General features: G+C 43.0%; 1 protein-coding gene across 1 annotated transcript in view; it reads left to right on the top strand.

Annotated features, from left to right (window-relative positions):
• The window catches only part of KCNG4 (potassium voltage-gated channel modifier subfamily G member 4), a 227,297-nt gene extending 211,980 nt beyond the window's left edge, over positions 1-15,317 (top strand). The window contains exon 3 of the mRNA XM_069636223.1: positions 12,000-15,317. Within this exon, the coding sequence (XP_069492324.1) occupies positions 12,000-12,770 (771 nt within the window). The 3' untranslated portion in view covers positions 12,771-15,317. The remainder of the gene's footprint in view (positions 1-11,999) is intronic.
• Positions 15,318-19,380: the final 4,063 nt, after the last annotated feature.

Below are 19,380 nucleotides of genomic sequence, written 5' to 3'. Positions count from 1 at the left end.
AGGGAAGTGGGGACCTACAAAAAGCTTACACTGGATGCAGCAAAGGAAATTCTGAAATGGGAAAAGAGGCGTCAAACGAGTGTTCCCCAGGATCCACTAAGGAGACCCAAACGACCTACAGCGAAAACTGCGTAATCCAACAGGCATGGCTAAGGGGCTAGAGTGATGATACCCTTGTGGCAGTTGCCCCATTGGCAAACCAAACACCACAGACCCCCGACCCTTGTAGAAGAAGAGCTTGAAATCACAGAGGATCCAAGGGAAGCCCAGGTACACGAGGTGGTGTGTATGGTGGAGACTGACCTCACCCCGATGCCAGAGGACGAAGATAAGACTTTGTCGGCCCGTGAATGCATAGGGGAAATGGAAGAGCTGTCCGAGGATAATACTTGTAAAATCTTTTACACCCGAAGAAAAAGGAAACAGCTGGCGAGAAACAACAAACCCTTGCCAGATCTGAAGCAGCAAAAAGAAAAAAAAAAGAAAAACCTGACCATAATGAAACTTTCTAAATCCAATGGTGCTCGTGGTTTCATTTGGAACCTAAAGAACCCTCCTCCTGACTCAGAAATCGAAAGCGGAAAGGTGAATTGTGACAAGCCACTGATCACCGGTAGTCGCTCCTGTTTCTTCTGCCACGAGAGAGGTAATAAAGGCACAGAAGGTAAGCACCAGCAGTAACCAAAATGTCAAGCCCTTGGACAAAGATATACTGGATCTATCAGTGTATGATATGGACGACGGTGTGCAGGGTTCTCCCACTATGTACTCAGCGGGAACCAAGGGAACTTCCACCCATTGGGGCCCATTGGAAGACCCAGAAGTTCAAGTGAACACAAGAACTGCTACCAACGAGTCCTCTGTGGGTCGTTTTATGGCATTGGAGGATAAACAAAGTCAAGTGGAGGCTCGAGATAGAAATAAAGAGCCCCTTAACTTTTCAAAACCAGGAAGCGCAAGGGGGAGAAGGTCTCACACCAAGTACCCTCTGTTGGTAAAACCGGAATAATCAACAGGAGCACCGCTGGGCCGACCAGCTGCTTAAAAGATCTCTCAAGAATAATACGCTAAACTATCAAGAAAGACAGTGCTGGGATGGGCAAAAAGTTAAAAAGTTGGACCCTTCAGCAACTCGAAAGAATGGGGGTACTTCTGAAGGTGTCAGAGATAAAGATCGGTCTTGGGTCAGAAACAATGGTGGCCCCTTCAGGGTCTTTCTGGACAGAATTTTATCAGTGGAAGATGGGCTGAGGCTTAATCGAACAAATGTCCTGAGACTATTCCATCACATATCGAAAACTACCAGATATGTTGTCTCTAACGATATTTTAGCAGTGGAGCTTCCAACACCTAAACAATTTCATTATGGTTTTTTTTACATAAGATCTAAAATTATTTCTAATCTGTGACTGGAATTGACAGATGCCTTGTGGCCACTTGGTTACGTCAACAGTGGTAAGAGGGGCCCCAAGCCAGACAGGTGTGAAACGCCTCATGAGTACGATCCATGGAACCTTACAAAAGAGGTGAAAAAAGGGTTACGCTTTAATAGACCTGCAGTTACAAAGGATAGTCGTGAGTGGGGAGTTGCAGGGTCCCCGGTTCCAGAGGGTGAGCAGTTTGACAGCAGACCTCCCCTAAAGGATATCTTTAATTGCCAAGCAGATTCTAAGAGGACGATAGTCACGCAAGCTAACTTAAAACCTAATTAATTTGAGGGGGAGAATTAGGAGTAGGTGGTGAGGACCTTGATATTAACAAGTCCTAGTAATGCCTGAAGCCCCCAACTAAAGATCTTTTGGTATTTGGTTCCTGGAACACGAGAGGCTTCAGAGACTTGTTTAACAGTGACCCGAACAGCTTGGAAAGATTCAACATTTTATGTCTCCAGGAAAATTGGCTTTCAACTGCTCCTTTGGTTGAGGGCTTTGTTCTTTTTTTAATCCGGAAAAGTAAGGATTGAAGGGCAGGTCATCTACTGGGCTTCTGAGACTGATAAAAAAGGGTCTGGGATTGGAAGTTAGCAAGGCCAGAAACCCTTATCCCTACATGCAAACATTAACAGTGCAAATTAAGAACCAGGAGGCCTTGGCTTCCCCTTTGTTGATCATTATAAATCTGTATTGGAATCTGATGTTCTGGAAGGATGGGGACTTGTTGATACAGTAATGGCACTGATTGATCATTTTAGGCTAAACCTACCTTATCCTCTAATTATTCTCTGTGGAGATCTCAACATAAATTGTAATAGGGGAGAGCTGCAGGTGTCGGGCCCCCAATCTGCAACCAACCGTTGAGGGGGAAAAAGAGTTAGAGCCGAAATCTGGTTATGAGAGTTGGAGGAGTGTGACTTCCATATTTTAAACGCCCTTACACTAGGAGTTATACCTGGGTCTACTACCTGGGGAAGAGGTAAACAACACTCCATGTTAGACTACTTCTTTGTTTCATCTGGTTTCTCCCCTTTGACTAGATAATTAGAGGTAGTTAAAATGAAAAATAGCAAGCCTAGTGGAGCTGATATTGTGGCTCCCAGTAGATAGAAAAACTGTGTCATGGGAGAACAAGTTGGTTGTGGGACCAGGTAGGAACAGACTCTGACTAACTCCTAGTGAGGTTATTGCTCTCAACACCGGATATGTCGCAGCCCTGAGTCATATAAAAATCTGGTGTTTGGTTTGATGGGGTCCATAGAGGTTGTATCTAGTCTAAGAATTATATTGTGGGGGTGGGTGTTTGTGTTTTGTTCTGTGTGGTTTTTATGGTTGTGAATGTGGGATCGTTATTTGTGAATAGGCTTTAACGGTTTGTTTCTTTGATCAGAGTTCTTAATGAAACGTATTTGACAGTGTATTAACGATCTATTTACTGTTTATATATGTAATATTTTCTTTATTGTCGAAAATGAAAATAAAGTTACAAAAAAAATAAAAAATAAAATAAAAATCTACTGTGACTACATACCTTTGTTCAGTGACTATCTTGAGGTGAAAGTGTGGGGACTGAAAATCCAATTTAAACTGAAGCACCAGTATGACATTGAAGTGGCCTTTAAATGATATGAAATTAATAAGGATATTAGAATATTCCATAATTTACTGGTGGAAGAAAGATCCATCCAGATCAAAAAGAGAAGACAACAATATAGGAACTGGTAAATATTGTATAAGTGCATAGCTTTACAATTGGAGGCTGAACGAATGTTGAATATCCTGTCAGCCAGGGACTCTCGGAGCCTGTGGCGCCTCTTGAATGTGGTGAGGGGATCGTATATGGCGCTTCAGTGTAATGCTGTGAAAGAAGAATCTAGGGGATCTTTTTTTGGTGCCCTGTTTGAAAAAGTGCAGGCTAAGGAGACTTGTGTTGGGATTCAATCAGACAGGGCCGGATGGAACTTGGGTTTCCTTAAAGAGGAGATTTTTGACTTAATAGGAAGGGCTAGTAATTTCAAGGCCCTGGGTTCTGACGGCCTTTCGAATTTCATGCTGAAGGCTGCCCCTGAAGAATGGGCCGCTTTCTGTATGAACTTATTTGAGGAGATCATGATCAAGAAGGAGGTTCTGGATTCCTGGAGAAGTGCATGGTGGTCCAATCTTAAAGAGGGGCAATAGGGCAGATCGAAAAAATTACCACACTATTGCCCTACTTCACGTCTTGAGAAAGCTCTTTGCATCCCTTCTTTTGGTCAGATTCAAACGTTGGGCAGTTGACTCTGGGCACTGTGACGTTAGACAAGCGGGTTTTGTAAAGGAGGTGTGGTGCAGCTATAACCTGTTTTTGTTAAATGTTCTTAAGGCAATGAAGGCGAGAGGAAAAGTCTATATTGCATTTGTTGATTTTGCTCAAGCATTTGACAGTACAGGCCGCAAGCTATTATGGGCTAAAATGGTAGCATGGGACTGACCTTGGGATATCCTCTTGCCGATTGTTGCCCTGTACTCGAATACTTCAATGCAAGTTAGGCTGAACTAAAAAGGTTTATTGTCCGGAGAAATTCCAACATCGAGGGGTTAGAAACAAGGTTGCCCACTCACACTGGAATTGTTTAACTTATTTATATCAGATTTAAAGTTGGCAACAGGGGGAGGGCAGTGTTCCATCCTAGAATCAATGGGGAGATGCTTGGTTGGATGCTATATGCAGACGACTTGGTCGAATTGGACCAAACCCCAATCGCACTGCAAAGAAAACTTGATGCAGACATATGGGAACCAAAATGCCCTGAAAGTTAATGCATTGAAATCAGCAATTTTGGTGCTGCAGAGTTTAAAGGGTTGCAAACGTGACACTTTCATCTGGTGATTAGAAACGAAAGAGTGAATTTAGTTGTAAGCATTAGATGCTTGGGAATTGAGATAAATTATAGCCTAAACGACAAACCTCGTACATTGGAATTGAATTCCAAGATGAGGAATTTGACTGCCCAAGGTCTCATCAATCACAAAAAGTTCGGCAAGTTTTCACTCCTCACGGTGTTGAAATTGTATAAGCAGAAGTTTGTACCGATCGTAGCATACAGAGCGGATGCCTCGTTATGTCTATCATGTGGGATTTGGTCCTCCTTAGAAGGTATGTTTTGGTAAAGAATTCTCAACGTACCTTGATGTGTACCTATTGCAATTATAAGGCACAAACTGGGGCTTGGCTCATTATATGGTATAGTAGCTTGGAAGTTTCTATTACTGTACCACAAACTTATTATGGAGACGTCACCTCTGCAATTTGACGTATTAAAACTGAAAAAAGGGTATTAAGGTATATAGGGTGCTGGAAATGTGGTCTAAATACTGTGTGGCACCACTGTGTAGCTCGGGTATTACGGGGGAGATGTTGAGATCCAACCCAGACACCGCTAAAAAGAAAATATGGTACTTGGTTTGGATCTCCACTGAAACACAAAAGTCGCAATACAGGTAATTTGAGCATCTCAGTAAGAAAATAAAGGCGGTGAATATCCTGCCTAAATATTTGACAGAATTCCCAAGTCCTCACCATCATGTCCTCTCTCTGAGATTCAGGATGAAATTGTTCCTTACTAGAGAGGTCTGCAACACTCGAAAACAAAGTTCTTGGTAGGCTGGGAAACGTTGCAGCACCTGACGCTTCACCGCCCAGTTTTAACAAATTTGAGAACAAAATATCTGATGGAATTTTTAAATGAATTACCCTCCAGGAGTGCATCTGCATGGTGGGAGGGTCTGTTTTGGGCAGAAAATGTTAAACTGATTTTAGCATTGACAACATTTCTAGATAAAATATTTAAATTATTTTTAGTAGGATAAATGGGTGAGGGGGAGGGTAAGGGCTGCGTATTTTGACATTTTTATAGTTTTAAATATTAAGATATTTAAATAGAGCATGTCTAATGTTTAATTCTGCAAGCATTCTGTACTGTGTATTTTTTATTGTATTAATTCTCTATTTTTGGTCTTTGTTGTCTTTTTCCTTACTACCCTTATTCCTATAATCTTTTTTTTGGTTCCTTCTCTTTTATGCTTTGGCAAAAGTTTGTAATAAACTAAATGCCTTAATAAAATAATACAAGAAAAAAAAGAAATGCTTAGCATATGGCACCTTTTCCAACTGGGGTAACGCAAACTGTCTCTTCATCAGCATATTTTAAATGAAGTGGCCGCCATTTTATAGGATCCCAAAGGAAATTCTTGAATAAAGTTTTGAAGAAGGAATTGTCTGACAGAGTTAGTAGACCTTGTGTTAAAAGTAGAAAGAATAGTTCTTATTTCATAATAGTCAGGATTTCTGGTGTGAGTATTTCTACTACAAGGACCACTCACACTAGACATCGAGAACATTAATTTCAAGCATGGTAGACCTTGTAGACATAGAATGAATGCAAATGTTTCTATGTTTAGCATGAAGCTTGCTCCGACCACACATACATTTATTTCTAATTCTGACTGGCGTTGCACTTAACACAGGTTTGCCTGCACTATTCATTTGTTCTGAGTGAGTCTCATACCAAACATCGAAGTAATTATACCATTTCTATGTTTGCTGTAGTCTGCCAGGGCTAGAAATATTTTGGTTCTATTCAAAATGTGTTTGGGTTTCAAGCTAGACAGAGTAGAGCCACCAAAATATTGCCAACACCATTGCTACAGAGAAAGCATGACAACTGGAAATGCTGTGGCATAATCTGCCGACACACGAAGGGCCTGATTCACAAAAGTGTTTTATGATGGCGCAATCCCATAGGAAAACTCTCTGTGACTCAGGCCCTAAATGTTATTTCTTGTTCCATTACGCCAATGTAATCCAATAGTGGCTTGTTTAACCAATGTTCCCCCAATCAGGAGTTCTGTACCATGTCAAGTGACAGTGGCACTTTCAAAACGGAGATGGTGTAGTGATCGTTCTTTTCACAGACACAGGTGGTTCGGATATATGCGGCTACTTTCCTGGCCTCTTTGGGCTACATGTAGGTTTCCCTTTCTGGATACTGTTACCATAAAAGCGATTATTTTTTGGACAGATATTCTCATAAGAAATCTCAATGTGGTTTCTTATGAGGAAATCTGTATGTTGTCAGTGGTAATGCCTTTCTCCATTCTCAAAGTGACATTGGCACTGCACCGCTCCAATAAAATAAGTTGTGAGGACATCTGTAAGCGGTAGTTCATTGGAAAGGTGTAGAACCACAGACAAATGTTTTGACCTTCTCAAAACCTGTATCCATTTGAATTTTATTTATCCCTGGTTCTTGTTCATTTTATTGTATGATATTGTTTGTAGATGCAGTACCACTGCCAACATACAGATGTCCTCATAAGAAATGACAATGTGATTTCTTATGCAGACATCTGTATGTTGTCAGTGGTACTGCATCTCTCCAATCTCAATGTAATTTCTTATGAGGACATCTATATCTAGTCAGTGGTACAGTGGTACTGCTCCAATAAAATTGTGAGGACATCTGCAGGTTGCAGTTCATTGGATAGGTGCAGTACCACTTACAACATACAGGTGTCCTTGTAAGAAATCACACACTGGGTCATTACGAGTCCGGTGGTAATATGACTGTAATTCCACCCAGCGTAATTACTGTTATAGCCATGATGTGCGGCAGAATCACCACAGCATTACAACCTGTCTGGAGGGCGCACTCACCTTCGACTGTAACAGTAAATCCCCCAGCAGAATTACCACTGGCTGTAATTTCACTGCTATCCAGCAGAATTACCACTGGCCAACCAGCGCTAGTTCCGCCAGCGTAATTAGTGCCGGGGGAAAAAATGATATCGCCGGAATGGGAAGCACGGTCACGAAGTGCTGAAAGGTGACAGATCCCAGGAATTGCAGAACAGACACAAGCTTTGACAGCGGGGGCACATCTGTCCTGATGTTAATCCTGCTCTCATTGTCCCCTTGGATTGTGGCGAGTAGCTCACCTATGGTCTCCCTGTTGAGCCTGTACAGGGTTACCAGCTGGCTGTCCGTGAGGGTCCATGGTGAGCGCCTGACCCTGGGTATGGGTGCTCTCCTTACATGGCATCTTCTCCTCCTCCCCCTCTCTGCACTCTGCTTTGGGCTTTTTTTCCTGCCTCAGTAGTTCCAGGCTCATCTTGAGCAGCTGCATGTCTTATCTCGCAATGGCTAGTGGCAGCATGGTGTTGGAAAGTGTGTTTGGGGAAGGCGTGTGCATTACGTAGCCCTCTTGAGTGTATTGGTTCACCTGTGGCTTCATTTGTGGCACATGTATGCATTTACCTCCACCTTGAAGCTGGAGGTAACTGCACTGTGTTTTTGGCGGTATTACCGCCATGTCCAGATTTGTGATAGGACAGTAATACGGCTTTGGTGTTTCGGCGGTAATTACGCCAATAGTAATTCCACCAACTGTAATGCCGCCAACTGCAACCCAGCCGCCGGAATAACCGCAGTCTCATAATTTGGCTGAACGTAAATGTGGCAGTAAATCCATTACCGCTTTCATTATTTCATAAAAGGCAATGTGCATCCAGGGTGTGGGTCCAAAATATTCATCAATGCATTTCGGAACTCAGTCCGTCATTTTCCCAAATTATATACATAATGAAAATGTGTTCACATGCATACCCCACAATTGTAGAATTCACGACAAAAATAATTGTAGAAAAAAGAAGGGAATATACAGTCAGCATCAGTACATAATTTTCATCCCCAAAAAAAATAAATATAACCATATGTTCCTATGGAAATTGCTTTAAAAGTCAAAATGTTTACCTGGCTGTGTTAAAGCATTAAAGCATCTATAGAAAAACAAAAAGAATAAAGGCATAGAACATGTAGGGAATATACTATGAGTCTCTGTACAATAATGATACAATATGTCAATATTGTTAGACCTCAATTCACCTGGGAACATGAAGCCATCAATGTGACAAGCTGGAAACTCATTTCTACCTGTTACTGTGCAAAGAAAAAGAATAAAAACCATGCCTGGTATGTTAACCCACTAACACAGAGAAGTCATTTGTTGACCATAAGTGCAATTACCTGTGATCTGATTTGTGAGGGATATCAGCATCAGGTAGAGGAGAGCTCATGGTGCAAGCATCCTCTTGCTAATGTTTACTTGTGCTTGCCACTGTTGCTAGGTGATGTGACGTCACACGTATGCTTATGCAGTGATGTCACGTAAGGCACGCGTCCCACAAGCTCTGCTAGCAGAGTGAACGGGATGTGGCAACCAAGAATTACCATATGCTCGAACTTGATACATGATGTGAATGTGTCAGGTACAGGAATCAGTAGCAGTAAATACTCCACAAACATTATGATTGTGCTAATTCGACCCATATTCCAATATGGCTAATCCTATAAAAAGGGAATAAATACGGTTGGAAATCAAACAAGTATAAACCTTCAGTGAAAGGCAAACACGGAATAGGGATATAGGTAGGGCAAGTATCATCCATAGCAAAGTGGACAGGGCTCTACACCTCACTAGTTTACACAAAGATGTCAAGACAAATAGGAAATTACATACAGAGCTAACATGTATGTTGGCCTTGGAGTGTAGAAATGTGGCTGAAATCATTATAATGCAAAACAAAATCAACCAATTGTTCGAATGTCTGGAGGAGTGCCAGAAAGTAGCACCGGTGGGATCTCGCAGTGTCAATGGTGTCTAATTCGCTTCATTGGCTGTCTGACCAGTTGAGTGAAGTGGAAGGAGGAGCCTTAGCAGATCTCGTACTCCAGGTGCTGTGAGACCCAATTAAGGAGCTCAAGGACAGGGTGAGTCCTTTCAGGGTGTGCTCGCCCTGCAAATTTCAACCTCAATGTGCCCTGGGAGTGGTTAGGGATTAGAGCTCTCCTCTGATGTGGACTGCTCCTTCTTCACATCAGTAGTTGAGGACTGGAAAGTTAAACTCTCCCAAAAGTGGTCTGCCTGGCAGGCTCATCCATTCTGGCATTAATTTATATCTTCTTCCACAGCCTGAGCTAGCTCACAGGACTTGGAATATGTGTGATATCAAATTGAATGTGACTGCAATGATTATGCATAGTGCCATGCACCATGCCTTAACTCGGGCATAGCTTTATTTTAGAGTTGCACCTACCACCATCATGGGCTACTTATGATCATCATAGTTTTGATACGGGAGGGCAAATCTTAAATGCAGCCCCTGCAGTTCCGGGACGTGGCTGTCACTACAGCTGCCAAATGGGCAATGTGACCTCTGAACCTCTTCTATGCATTAGTAGAGCAGGCACTGCAAATCAGGATACTGATCCAGCAGGACCCAGATAAATCCTATGCCAGGGAATCTGATGAGCAAATTACCCTTTCAGAGATAGAATTACCTGCATCATTTCAGTATTTAACAAAACATCAAAAAGGCCAGGGCTTTCACACCCTTGCAAATGGCAATCCAACACACCCCCCCCCTTGTGCTGTCCCTCCCCTTGGCACTGCACCTCTTCCGCTTGCGCTGCTCTTCCTCCCACTTGCACTGTCCCTCCCCCACTTGCACTGTGGTCCTTACTGCCATGAACTGTCGCTCCTCCCACCCTTGCTCTCTGCCTCCTCCTCCCATGTGCTGTCCCTCCCACGCCCACTTGACTTGCGCTTTCCCTCCTCCCCTTGTGTTGTCCTTCCTTCCTCCCTTGCTATCTCTCCCCCCCCCCCCCCATTGAGCTGTGGCTCCTTCCACCTTGCACTATTGCGTATTTTCCCCTTGCCCTGTCCCTCTTCCACATAACAATATTAGAATCATTTTCCGTTACTGCATTCTGTGAGTACTTGTGATAGTGTACGTTGGGCATGTAAACCAGCAGCAGCCTCATTTGAAACTGGGCGGAGCAGGAAACAGAAGCGTGAAAGCAAGGCCAATCCCTGCTCTGCCCCATCTTCCTGGAGTGACAAGGGGGAGCAGGTTTCCACAGTGGAGAATAGAGCTCCGACAGGCATTCGTCCTCTGCCCTGTCAGTGTGTTTCATTGTACTCCGGCATAAGATTTTCATGCAGGTGTACACGTGGATTTCTACATAATCTGCCTCGGTTTTGCACCTGGTCAAGACCAGGCAGATTTCATAAGAATCCATTCATAAACTCTGCTGGAAAAGTATATTTGCAGGCCAGTGTTTTCACCTTCATGAGACTGAGAGGAAACTGAAGGAGTAAAAGCAAGTTTGCCTCACTTTTCCTTTTTCCTTCGCCGCTTGGTAAGATTTATAATTACATGCAGGGGACCCCACAGCACGTATGCACTAACTTAACAATTAATGTAAAACTACCCTGTATATTGTCACTAGACCGTTTACTATTGCATCTGTTGTGTTACTTTGAATTGTCATGTGACCGAAAATTAAATAAAACTTATTTTAAAAAAAGTTTTTAAAAATGACCCTGTGAATGATTTTTATGTATGGGCGGAACAGGAAATGAAGGTGTAACAGCAAGGCGGAATGCTTTAACACCTCAATTTACCTCTGCAGTGCACAAAATCCGCGCTGTCTTGAACAAATGGGATTACATCTCCATTTAGCAGCTACTAAAACCAGGCAGATTTCAGAGGAATCCATTGGCAAATGCAGTCTGCAAAGCGTAATAAAAATAAGTAAAGAGTAAAAGCCATTTTGCCTAGTTGTATGCTTTACTATTGCACTGCCTCATGAAAAGTTGAAAACGGCATGCAGGTGACGCCACAGCGCTTAAGCGCTAACGTTGGCGGTCCCTGCATGCATTTCACACATGATGGAAAATTACTTCAGTTTCAGGGTAATTTTCTATTAGATGCAAAAAGGCAGATTGGAAAACCTAAGAGTAAAACGGGCGATTCCCGTTTACTCTTCAGTTTTACACTCCAACTCGTGGAGAAATAAAAAACAGCTTCAAATTATGCTTTGTGGGCGGCATTTATTAATGGTTTCTTATGGAATCTGTCTGGTCTTAACTTCAGCAGGGGAAAAAACTAGGTAGATTTCATAGGAATCCATTTGCTTTACAACTGCATGAAAATGTCATCCAGGCATAAAAACAAAACACGCTGACAAGATGGAGGGCGTCAGCCCGGCAGAGATGTTATCTCCACACCGTGCTCTTCCTCCCCTCCTCAGCATCCTGCCTCACTTTTACATTTCCATTTCACACTCTGCTTCATTTAAAATGAGGCTATTTGTTTTATGTGATTATAGTTTTTATTTTTGTTTCCTCTCTTTACCAGGTAAACTAATAGCCTCTTCCTAGTTATTTAATTTAATGTTCAGTTCGCCTTTAGTTGCTATGGGTGGCCCTATATTAAGAGAGCAACGAAACGAAAGGAATCCAAAATTGTGTGCCTTGATACTTACTGTACAACTGCAAGGACAGACGCATCACTAAGTGTTTTCTAATCAATAATGCCCTTCAATCAGTCAAAATGAAAATCTTTTCAGAAATCAGGTAATTCAATAAGCTGAAATGTATGTACCAAGTGTGTTAAATGATGATTGGCTGTAGACCTACTTAACAATGTGTTGACTGTCTTTCTTTTCTTTCTTTTGCTACACAGGGTGAATGCTCTCAAAAGTGCTACAACATGTTCATCATTGAGACCATCTGCGTGGCTTGGTTTTCTTTGGAGTTCCTGCTCCGGTTTGTACAGGCAAAGAGCAAATGCCAGTTTTTCAAAAGCCCTCTGAACATTATCGACTCCTTGGCCATTCTGCCCTTCTACATATCACTTCTTGTGGAGGATGAGCAAAACGGCGATGAGAAGCAGGGGAACAACTCCTACTTAGAGAAGGTCGGACTGGTGCTGCGCGTGCTTCGCGCCCTACGGATCTTGTACGTCATGCGACTGGCACGGCACTCTCTGGGACTGCAGACGCTGGGTCTCACGGTCCGCAGGTGTACCCGGGAGTTTGGCCTGCTCTTGCTCTTCCTCTGCGTGGCAGTTACCCTTTTTGCACCCTTAGTTCACCTTGCTGAGAACGAGATGGGCCTGTGCCAAGAGTTTAGCAGTGTCCCTGCCTCCTATTGGTGGGCGATCATCTCTATGACAACAGTAGGCTATGGTGACATGGTGCCCCGCAGCATCCCAGGCCAGGTTGTAGCTCTGAGTAGCATTCTCAGTGGGATCCTCATCATGGCTTTTCCCGCCACCTCCATTTTCCATACCTTCTCACGCTGCTACGCTGAGCTCAAAAGGGAACAGGAACGATTGGAAAGCCGCCTTACAAGGATGCAGAATGCCAACCTGTCTGGAGAAAGTGACACTTTCAATGATACAGAGAGCTTAGTTTCAGAGGACACATACAAGTACTTTTATGCAGGAAAATGAAGGAGAAACAGAAGGGCTGACTCAAATTAGAATTCAGAAAACGTTGGATGCTTGGTGTGCTATTTTCTGAACATTAAAATAGGAGAGCGTCCAGACCAAAGAAAGTCCAGGATGTTTGTCTTCATCTTATTTAAGGATGTTAGATGGTAAAGCAAGGAGAGTGTCTCTCAAGAGCAGAGTCCCTCAAACATCATCTCATGGGTCTAAAGACATTATTTTCACCCGCCGGAAACACTTCTTTGTGTGTACATTTGTTTTACTGGTAATTGTTGGTCTTGACGGTTCTTCACCTAATTTATGTTGTTGCTGTATCACGTCACGTATCACGTTATCACGTCCTTGTGTGGGCCTCTTCATGCTGCCTTTGCCAAGGGGTGGACAGGCCTATAGGGAACTCTGGAGATTTCCCGGTGGGCCTCTGCACCCTGGGCCTCTTTTCTGTGGTATTTTGAAAATGTCTCATAGGAAAAGCATTGGGCTTGCTGAAAATGCATCATATGGGGCCACTTTGAGCTTTATTTCCAGGGCCTCTTTTGGTCCCCAGTAATTATTTCCAGAGCCTCTTTTAGTTCCCAGTCCAGCACTGCCTTTGCCATGCGATTCCACAAGGAATTCTGTAATCAACACACATTTTGCAGAAGGGCGCGGCAGGTTATTATCACGTCCTTGTGTGGGCCTCTTCATGCTGCCTTTGCCATGCGATTCCACAAGGAATTCTGTAATCAACACACATTTTGCACAAGGGCGGGGACGTGCTTCGTGGTTCCTCTCCACACTTGGACTTTTTTAGGTTTTATCTTGTATTTATTTTCTTTTTTCTCATTATTTCATTCTTTTTGGTTGTTACTCATACCAAATGGCCTGTAATCGTTCAGTGGTGGGGTGCAACCCATGCTTTGGCACCATCCATTTGGCTGAGGTGAAGCACTAGCTGATGCTTTCAGCAATGTTTTAATTGATTGTTAATTTATTTATTCACAAGCGGAGCATTGTTTATCATCAACATGAAAAAAACACATTCTATGCCTTTTTTCTGCAAGGATTTCGCACACCTCACAAGTGACCAGACTCATTGCTATTATCCAAGACAACTGAACCGACACATGGATTAGTGCAGAAGCCCCACGTTGCCGGACCAATGTGAGACATCAGAGGTAATTTCATGCACACCTAAAAATAATCAAAAAATACAACTGTCATGTGTTTTTTCTTTCATTGTCTAGTTATAAATAGCTGGATTGCTGCACCTGCAAGGACTTTGACAGGGTCATGCTTTTTCAAGGTTAGCTCTTTCCACGCTGTAACATCAGGATATGCAAGGGACACAGCCATATAGTATTAAAGCTCATTGTGTGTGTAAAATACTTGTGTGTAAGTATTTTCCTTAAAGACATGATTAGTATGTGTAGTGAATATCACGGCGTGCGTGCTGCAAGAAAATCTGGAGGTTTCTCACCCGTAAACTGTCCCTTCAAGACTGCTAAATCCAATCTGTATTTCTGGGACACTATTTTGCCAGGAAATATCCCTATTTCCCCATAAGCCAATCTGCCTCCCAAATTCATTCCAACCAAAAAATGTCTACATTCACCACTGTCACATTGTGTGTTCTTATCTACCAATAAACCAGAGCTCTAATGATCTTATTGTGGTACATGGACACAAGCAAAGTGCACAGGCGGGTTCTCTGGATGGGGAAAGACATATGGAAGGGCCAGGTCGACGTCAGGCTTGGGACAGGGAGATTGTATCGCAGGCAGAATTCGTCCAATTCAAATTGGTTGAATTCATTTAGACAAATTTGGTCGCAAATATATGTGGGGAAGGTGGGTAATCGTGATAATAAAGAAAGGGGGAGGTGGTGGTGTTACAGGGGTCTCCCCCCAAATATTTGCGGGCAAATATAAAAAATGATGTTAAAAAATTTGACGCAATCGATTTCCACAAAAGAAATTCGACCAAATCATATAGAACCTCCGGCTTTTCATTAGTCAGACGCCCCGGAAATGTAGGTAGCTTTAAAACTCACAGAATAACATTGCTGATGCCGTTCAGCAGATGGATTCAATACTAACTTGTGCGCCATTTTAACCATATTTTCACATTTTGAGGCACATTTGAAAATTACAAATGTTACGTTTATAAGCTGGGTGGTCTCTCCTCACCATAAGGTGAGGAGAAGGGATTGCTTTTTTTGCGAGGAGGGATCTAGAAGAATTCCCACATAGAGAATGAGGCCCCCATGCAGCGATTGTGGAATATGGTCCCCGAGCAGTCTTCACTTTACCTGGGAAGACTGTCGAAAGTATGGCCATGCAGCTGTAGTACATGAGATCTTGGGCAAAGGTCCTTGTAACAGGCTCATGAATCTGTATGGTTAGGCAGTCCCATGTTACCTTTGGATAAGACTAACGAGGTCTCTAATAACCTTACATTTGTAAGTTGTCAATGTTCCAATCAAAATGTAATAAAAACAGTTGATGATTTGTTTTCTAGCATAATGATCAAAAATACTAAAATGTATAAAATATGGTTACACAATATAAACCTGCCTCAAGTTTTCTTCATTTATGCAATAATGTTGTCTTTTAGGGAATATGTGAATGCAAATCTGTATAAATGCCTGTTTCAGAGCAGCTGGAACTATTTACTTATCAGCAATAGGTAACAGGCATCGCTTTTTGGTCACCAGAATCATACACGATTGAAGTCATGTTTACCCCCCCCCCCAATCCAGACAAGGACCCTATGGTATGTGGGTACATTTGTGGGTAGAAGGGGACAGGTCCAAGGAGCTCGTGAGATTTCAGAGCCTGTAGGACATAATGGTTCAGATGTGTCAAAGTGCCTGGTCCCATGGCAGTGCATCACTGCATTTACATCAGTCCTTTACCCTGCACAACCTGTACACACAACCTGTGTACAATAAAGGCACGAGTGAAAGCCAACATGATGAACAACAATTAGCCTGACTTCGAACGTGCACTCCATGCAAAGAGTGGACAGGACGCCTGCGCGGGGTAGCAGACTGCAGTTTGTTGCGTGTCCCTTATAGAGACATGGCACCCCAGTACTAAGCAATTGGCAGCATTGTGTGCTAGACTTGTGGGGTGCAGGCAGCGATCTGAGGGGACTGCCGCCTGCACCCCCTTCTTCTGCAGCCTATAGAGGAAAAGGTGACCCGGTCACTGATTCGTTGTCAATAGTTACTGCCAGTGCAGTTGGCACCTATGCAGTGCCCTGATGCATTTCCTTGTAAGCTGCATGGAAGAAGGTGGCCGCCATTTTCTGTCCTCTTCCTTGTTTAACTCGCCGAGGGTCTAAATGTAGACATTACAGGTCGCAACATAAATTTCAAATTGCAATGCGACTTTACTACATTGTGACCAAGTACTATGCATTTGGGAGGGTGGTACCGTTGCACTGGCTTGTAAATATAAATCTACTTAGTAAAAATAGGCCAGCGTATTAGTAAATAAAGTACTCCCAACCTAATCAAGGTTCGGCAGTCACCTCCAAGCTCTTTGAATTTATCAGAACCCTCAGCCGATAGCAGACCTATTTTCAAAGAGTACAAGGCTACCGTATAACATTCTGATTGCATGTGGTTCTGAAAACTTTACCACAGTGGTAATTATTCATGAAAGGGAATGCAGTCTGCCGGATGTCATGATGCAGATAAGCGTGCGGCTTGGCAGAAGCTCACGCTGAGGGTATTGCTGGCGGGACTTCACATGTGGGTTCTGCGGGAATAAGCTCAGACTCAGGGCACTCCAGTTCCCGTGGGAATCTTCCACCAAGGGCGCTGCTGGAGGGCACCCCTACCAAGGCCACTGACCAAAGGAACTCCTAGTGAGGGCCATGCTGAGGAATGTCACTCTGAGGGCTTTCCAGAATAAGTCACTCCAGCATTGAGGTCAGACTGTGATGCAGCTCAACGAAGCTAACATTGAGGGTACTAAGGGGGTCAAGGGAGTTCTCCCATCATGTGCAGAACAGCCTCTTAACATAGTAACGAAGCTTATATCACAAACAGGTGAGTTTTTCGAGCCTTGTGTCTTTTTAGCTAGTCCCTGATACTGTGTAACTGAACAGGCAAAGCGTGCAAGACGAATGGTCTTTTATATGAGAGCATGCACTCACCCTGCTTGATTTATCTAATCTTGGGAGTCAAGGGTAGTTGGCTGCTGCTGATCGAGGTGACCAGCTAGGATGTTGTAGAATTACCTTGCAAGTAAGTGGGGTCATGTGTTTCTGGGAGATGGCTTTATGTGCCAAGCAGATCATCTTACCATCCATTGTCTTTTGAACAGGCAGCCAGAGTAGAAGATCTAGTGCAGGCACCACTATATCAGCATTTTTGTGGAGTTTGAATACAATCCTAACTGCAGAGCTTTGCAGGTTTTGAAGGTCCTTTATAGGATGCTGAGGCAATCCTGCATAGAATGAAGTGAAGTAATCGATGCAGGGAATGTCTTAGCGGCCATGATCTGGTGTCCGAATGCTAGATGTGGCTGTAATCCTTTCAAGATTTTTCATTGGGAGACACAGGTTTGAGCCACTTTCTGATTTGTGGGCAAGTTGATCGTCCATCAGTAACCCCAAGTGTTTTACCCGAGGAACTAGTCTTGACATGTAAGTCTAACAATGGAAGCCCTAGAATGTTGTCTTATGAAACCAATGTTGAACCACATAAAAATACATTGTTTTTTAATATTGTTAAAGTTAAGACATTGATATTCATGCAATGGCTAAACGCATTCATGCAGTTGGAAAGATATGAAGGATTTATGAACATATCTAAGCCCTCACAGAATTGGGGATAATTTTGACTTTACCTATGAGCCACACTTGGATAGAAGGTTTAAAGGTAGGAGTGAGAGCTAAACAATCATCCTACCCTCATCACTGTAATCTATGTAGTAAGCATACAGCGAAGAATGAGCCAGAATGGCAGGTCTTATACATAAATACCTGAACAATCGAATTCCGGCTCCAGGATTGATGGTTTCCTGGATTCTATAGAACAGGCAAAATGTGGGGCAGATATCGAGGTATCTATATATTCTGACAAGTGTCTATTGCTGTGGGTTTAAAGTTAAAGGTCTTAGGTAACAGACCCTAACATAAGGCTCTTTTATTAGTGAAACAGAAAAGCGTTTTAGAGAACATTTGATTTATGTATTTATTTGTCTGTTTAGGATTTGCAAAGTGCTGCAGACGGGGCATGAGGATTGCGAAGATTAGTCAGTGGTTGGGAACAGCGATGTTTGTGGGACCATCGGAAAGTCCCGGTAATAGTCCATGTACCGGATGTGTGATGGAAGGGAGATCCAGAGGGAAGCCTGGAAGCGGGGAACTTCAGGCCTCATAATTGCCCACTCAGCTATGATGCATGAAAGGACTTCCTAGGGATAGGCTCATGTTAGAGAAAAAGGTGCTGGAGGCAACACGTAATGGATCGAAATCAGATGTTTATATTCATATAAAAAATGACTGAGCATGGGAAACCTGAAGGACACCAGGGCTGCCTGCTCCTCACCTTCATTACCCTGGTAGGAAATTGTATGCAAGCCAGACATTACTAATCCATTCAAGATGTTTTAAAATAATATACAAATTACCAGGCTAAATTCAATAGATGCACAACATTACAATAGGAATATAGAATCCAAGGGGGTGTGAAAGAAGCACTGGTGGTGCTGGAGATTTCTGAGGCCCCTGACGATGATGGGCTCTACTATTGAATTCTGCAAAATGCCTTTATCATGCTAACACCAAACCTGGCAAAGCTGGCCATACAGATGCTCCACCAGAATAAGGTGCTTCTGTCTCTTTTGAAGAAATTAAACTACTATTGAATATTACAAAATGCCGTTATCATGCTTATATTAAACCTGGCAAAGCTGGCCATACAGATGCTCCACGAGAGTAAAGTGCCTCTCTCTCTTTTGAAGAAATTAAACTACTGTTGAATATTACAAAATGCCGTTATCATGCTTATATTAAACCTGGCAAAGCTGGCCATACAGATGCTCCACGAGAGTAAAGTGCCTCTCTCTCTTTTGGCAAAATTAGTTACTGTTGCCCTAAACAAGGGAAACTTTTTAAATCTAGTGATTCTTAGCGTTCCATCACATTTCTGAATGAGCATTGTATGATTATCTCATAAAGTTACTGTTCAGATTGTAGTTTCAAATTTGTCAATAAGTAGCATTTGATCAAAATGGATAGATGGTGGGTCAGACCTGGATGACTAACATTAATTATTTAGTAGAGGCTTTTAACTTTCACTCATAAATGGCAGGACCATTTGCTGTTAACTTATTGGACAAGCGGCTCCCATTTTCAGACCCCCTCCAGCCTTTCCTCCAGGCTCCCAAAGCACCTGCGGCCCCAAAATCCACTTACCAGCTCCCTCACTTCCTTGTTTCTTTTCCGCTGTGCGACACGCTGGCCCTACTCCTCTTGTGCCACTGTCATGTCCCAGTGGCATTGCCTGGATGGTCTCTTTTGGAGGTGGCCCAGAAGGCATGGTCAATTCATTCTACAGCACGACACAGCATTGTTGGACCATCTTGAGCCTACTGAACAGTTTTGAGGCACTCAA

Source organism: Ambystoma mexicanum, chromosome 1q (assembly GCF_040938575.1).
Source record: "Ambystoma mexicanum isolate Mex_15411 chromosome 1q, UKY_AmexF1_1, whole genome shotgun sequence".
Taxonomy (NCBI): domain Eukaryota; kingdom Metazoa; phylum Chordata; class Amphibia; order Caudata; family Ambystomatidae; genus Ambystoma; species Ambystoma mexicanum.
Note: the sequence above shows the minus strand (reverse complement) of the source record. Positions and strands in the feature narration are given on the sequence as shown.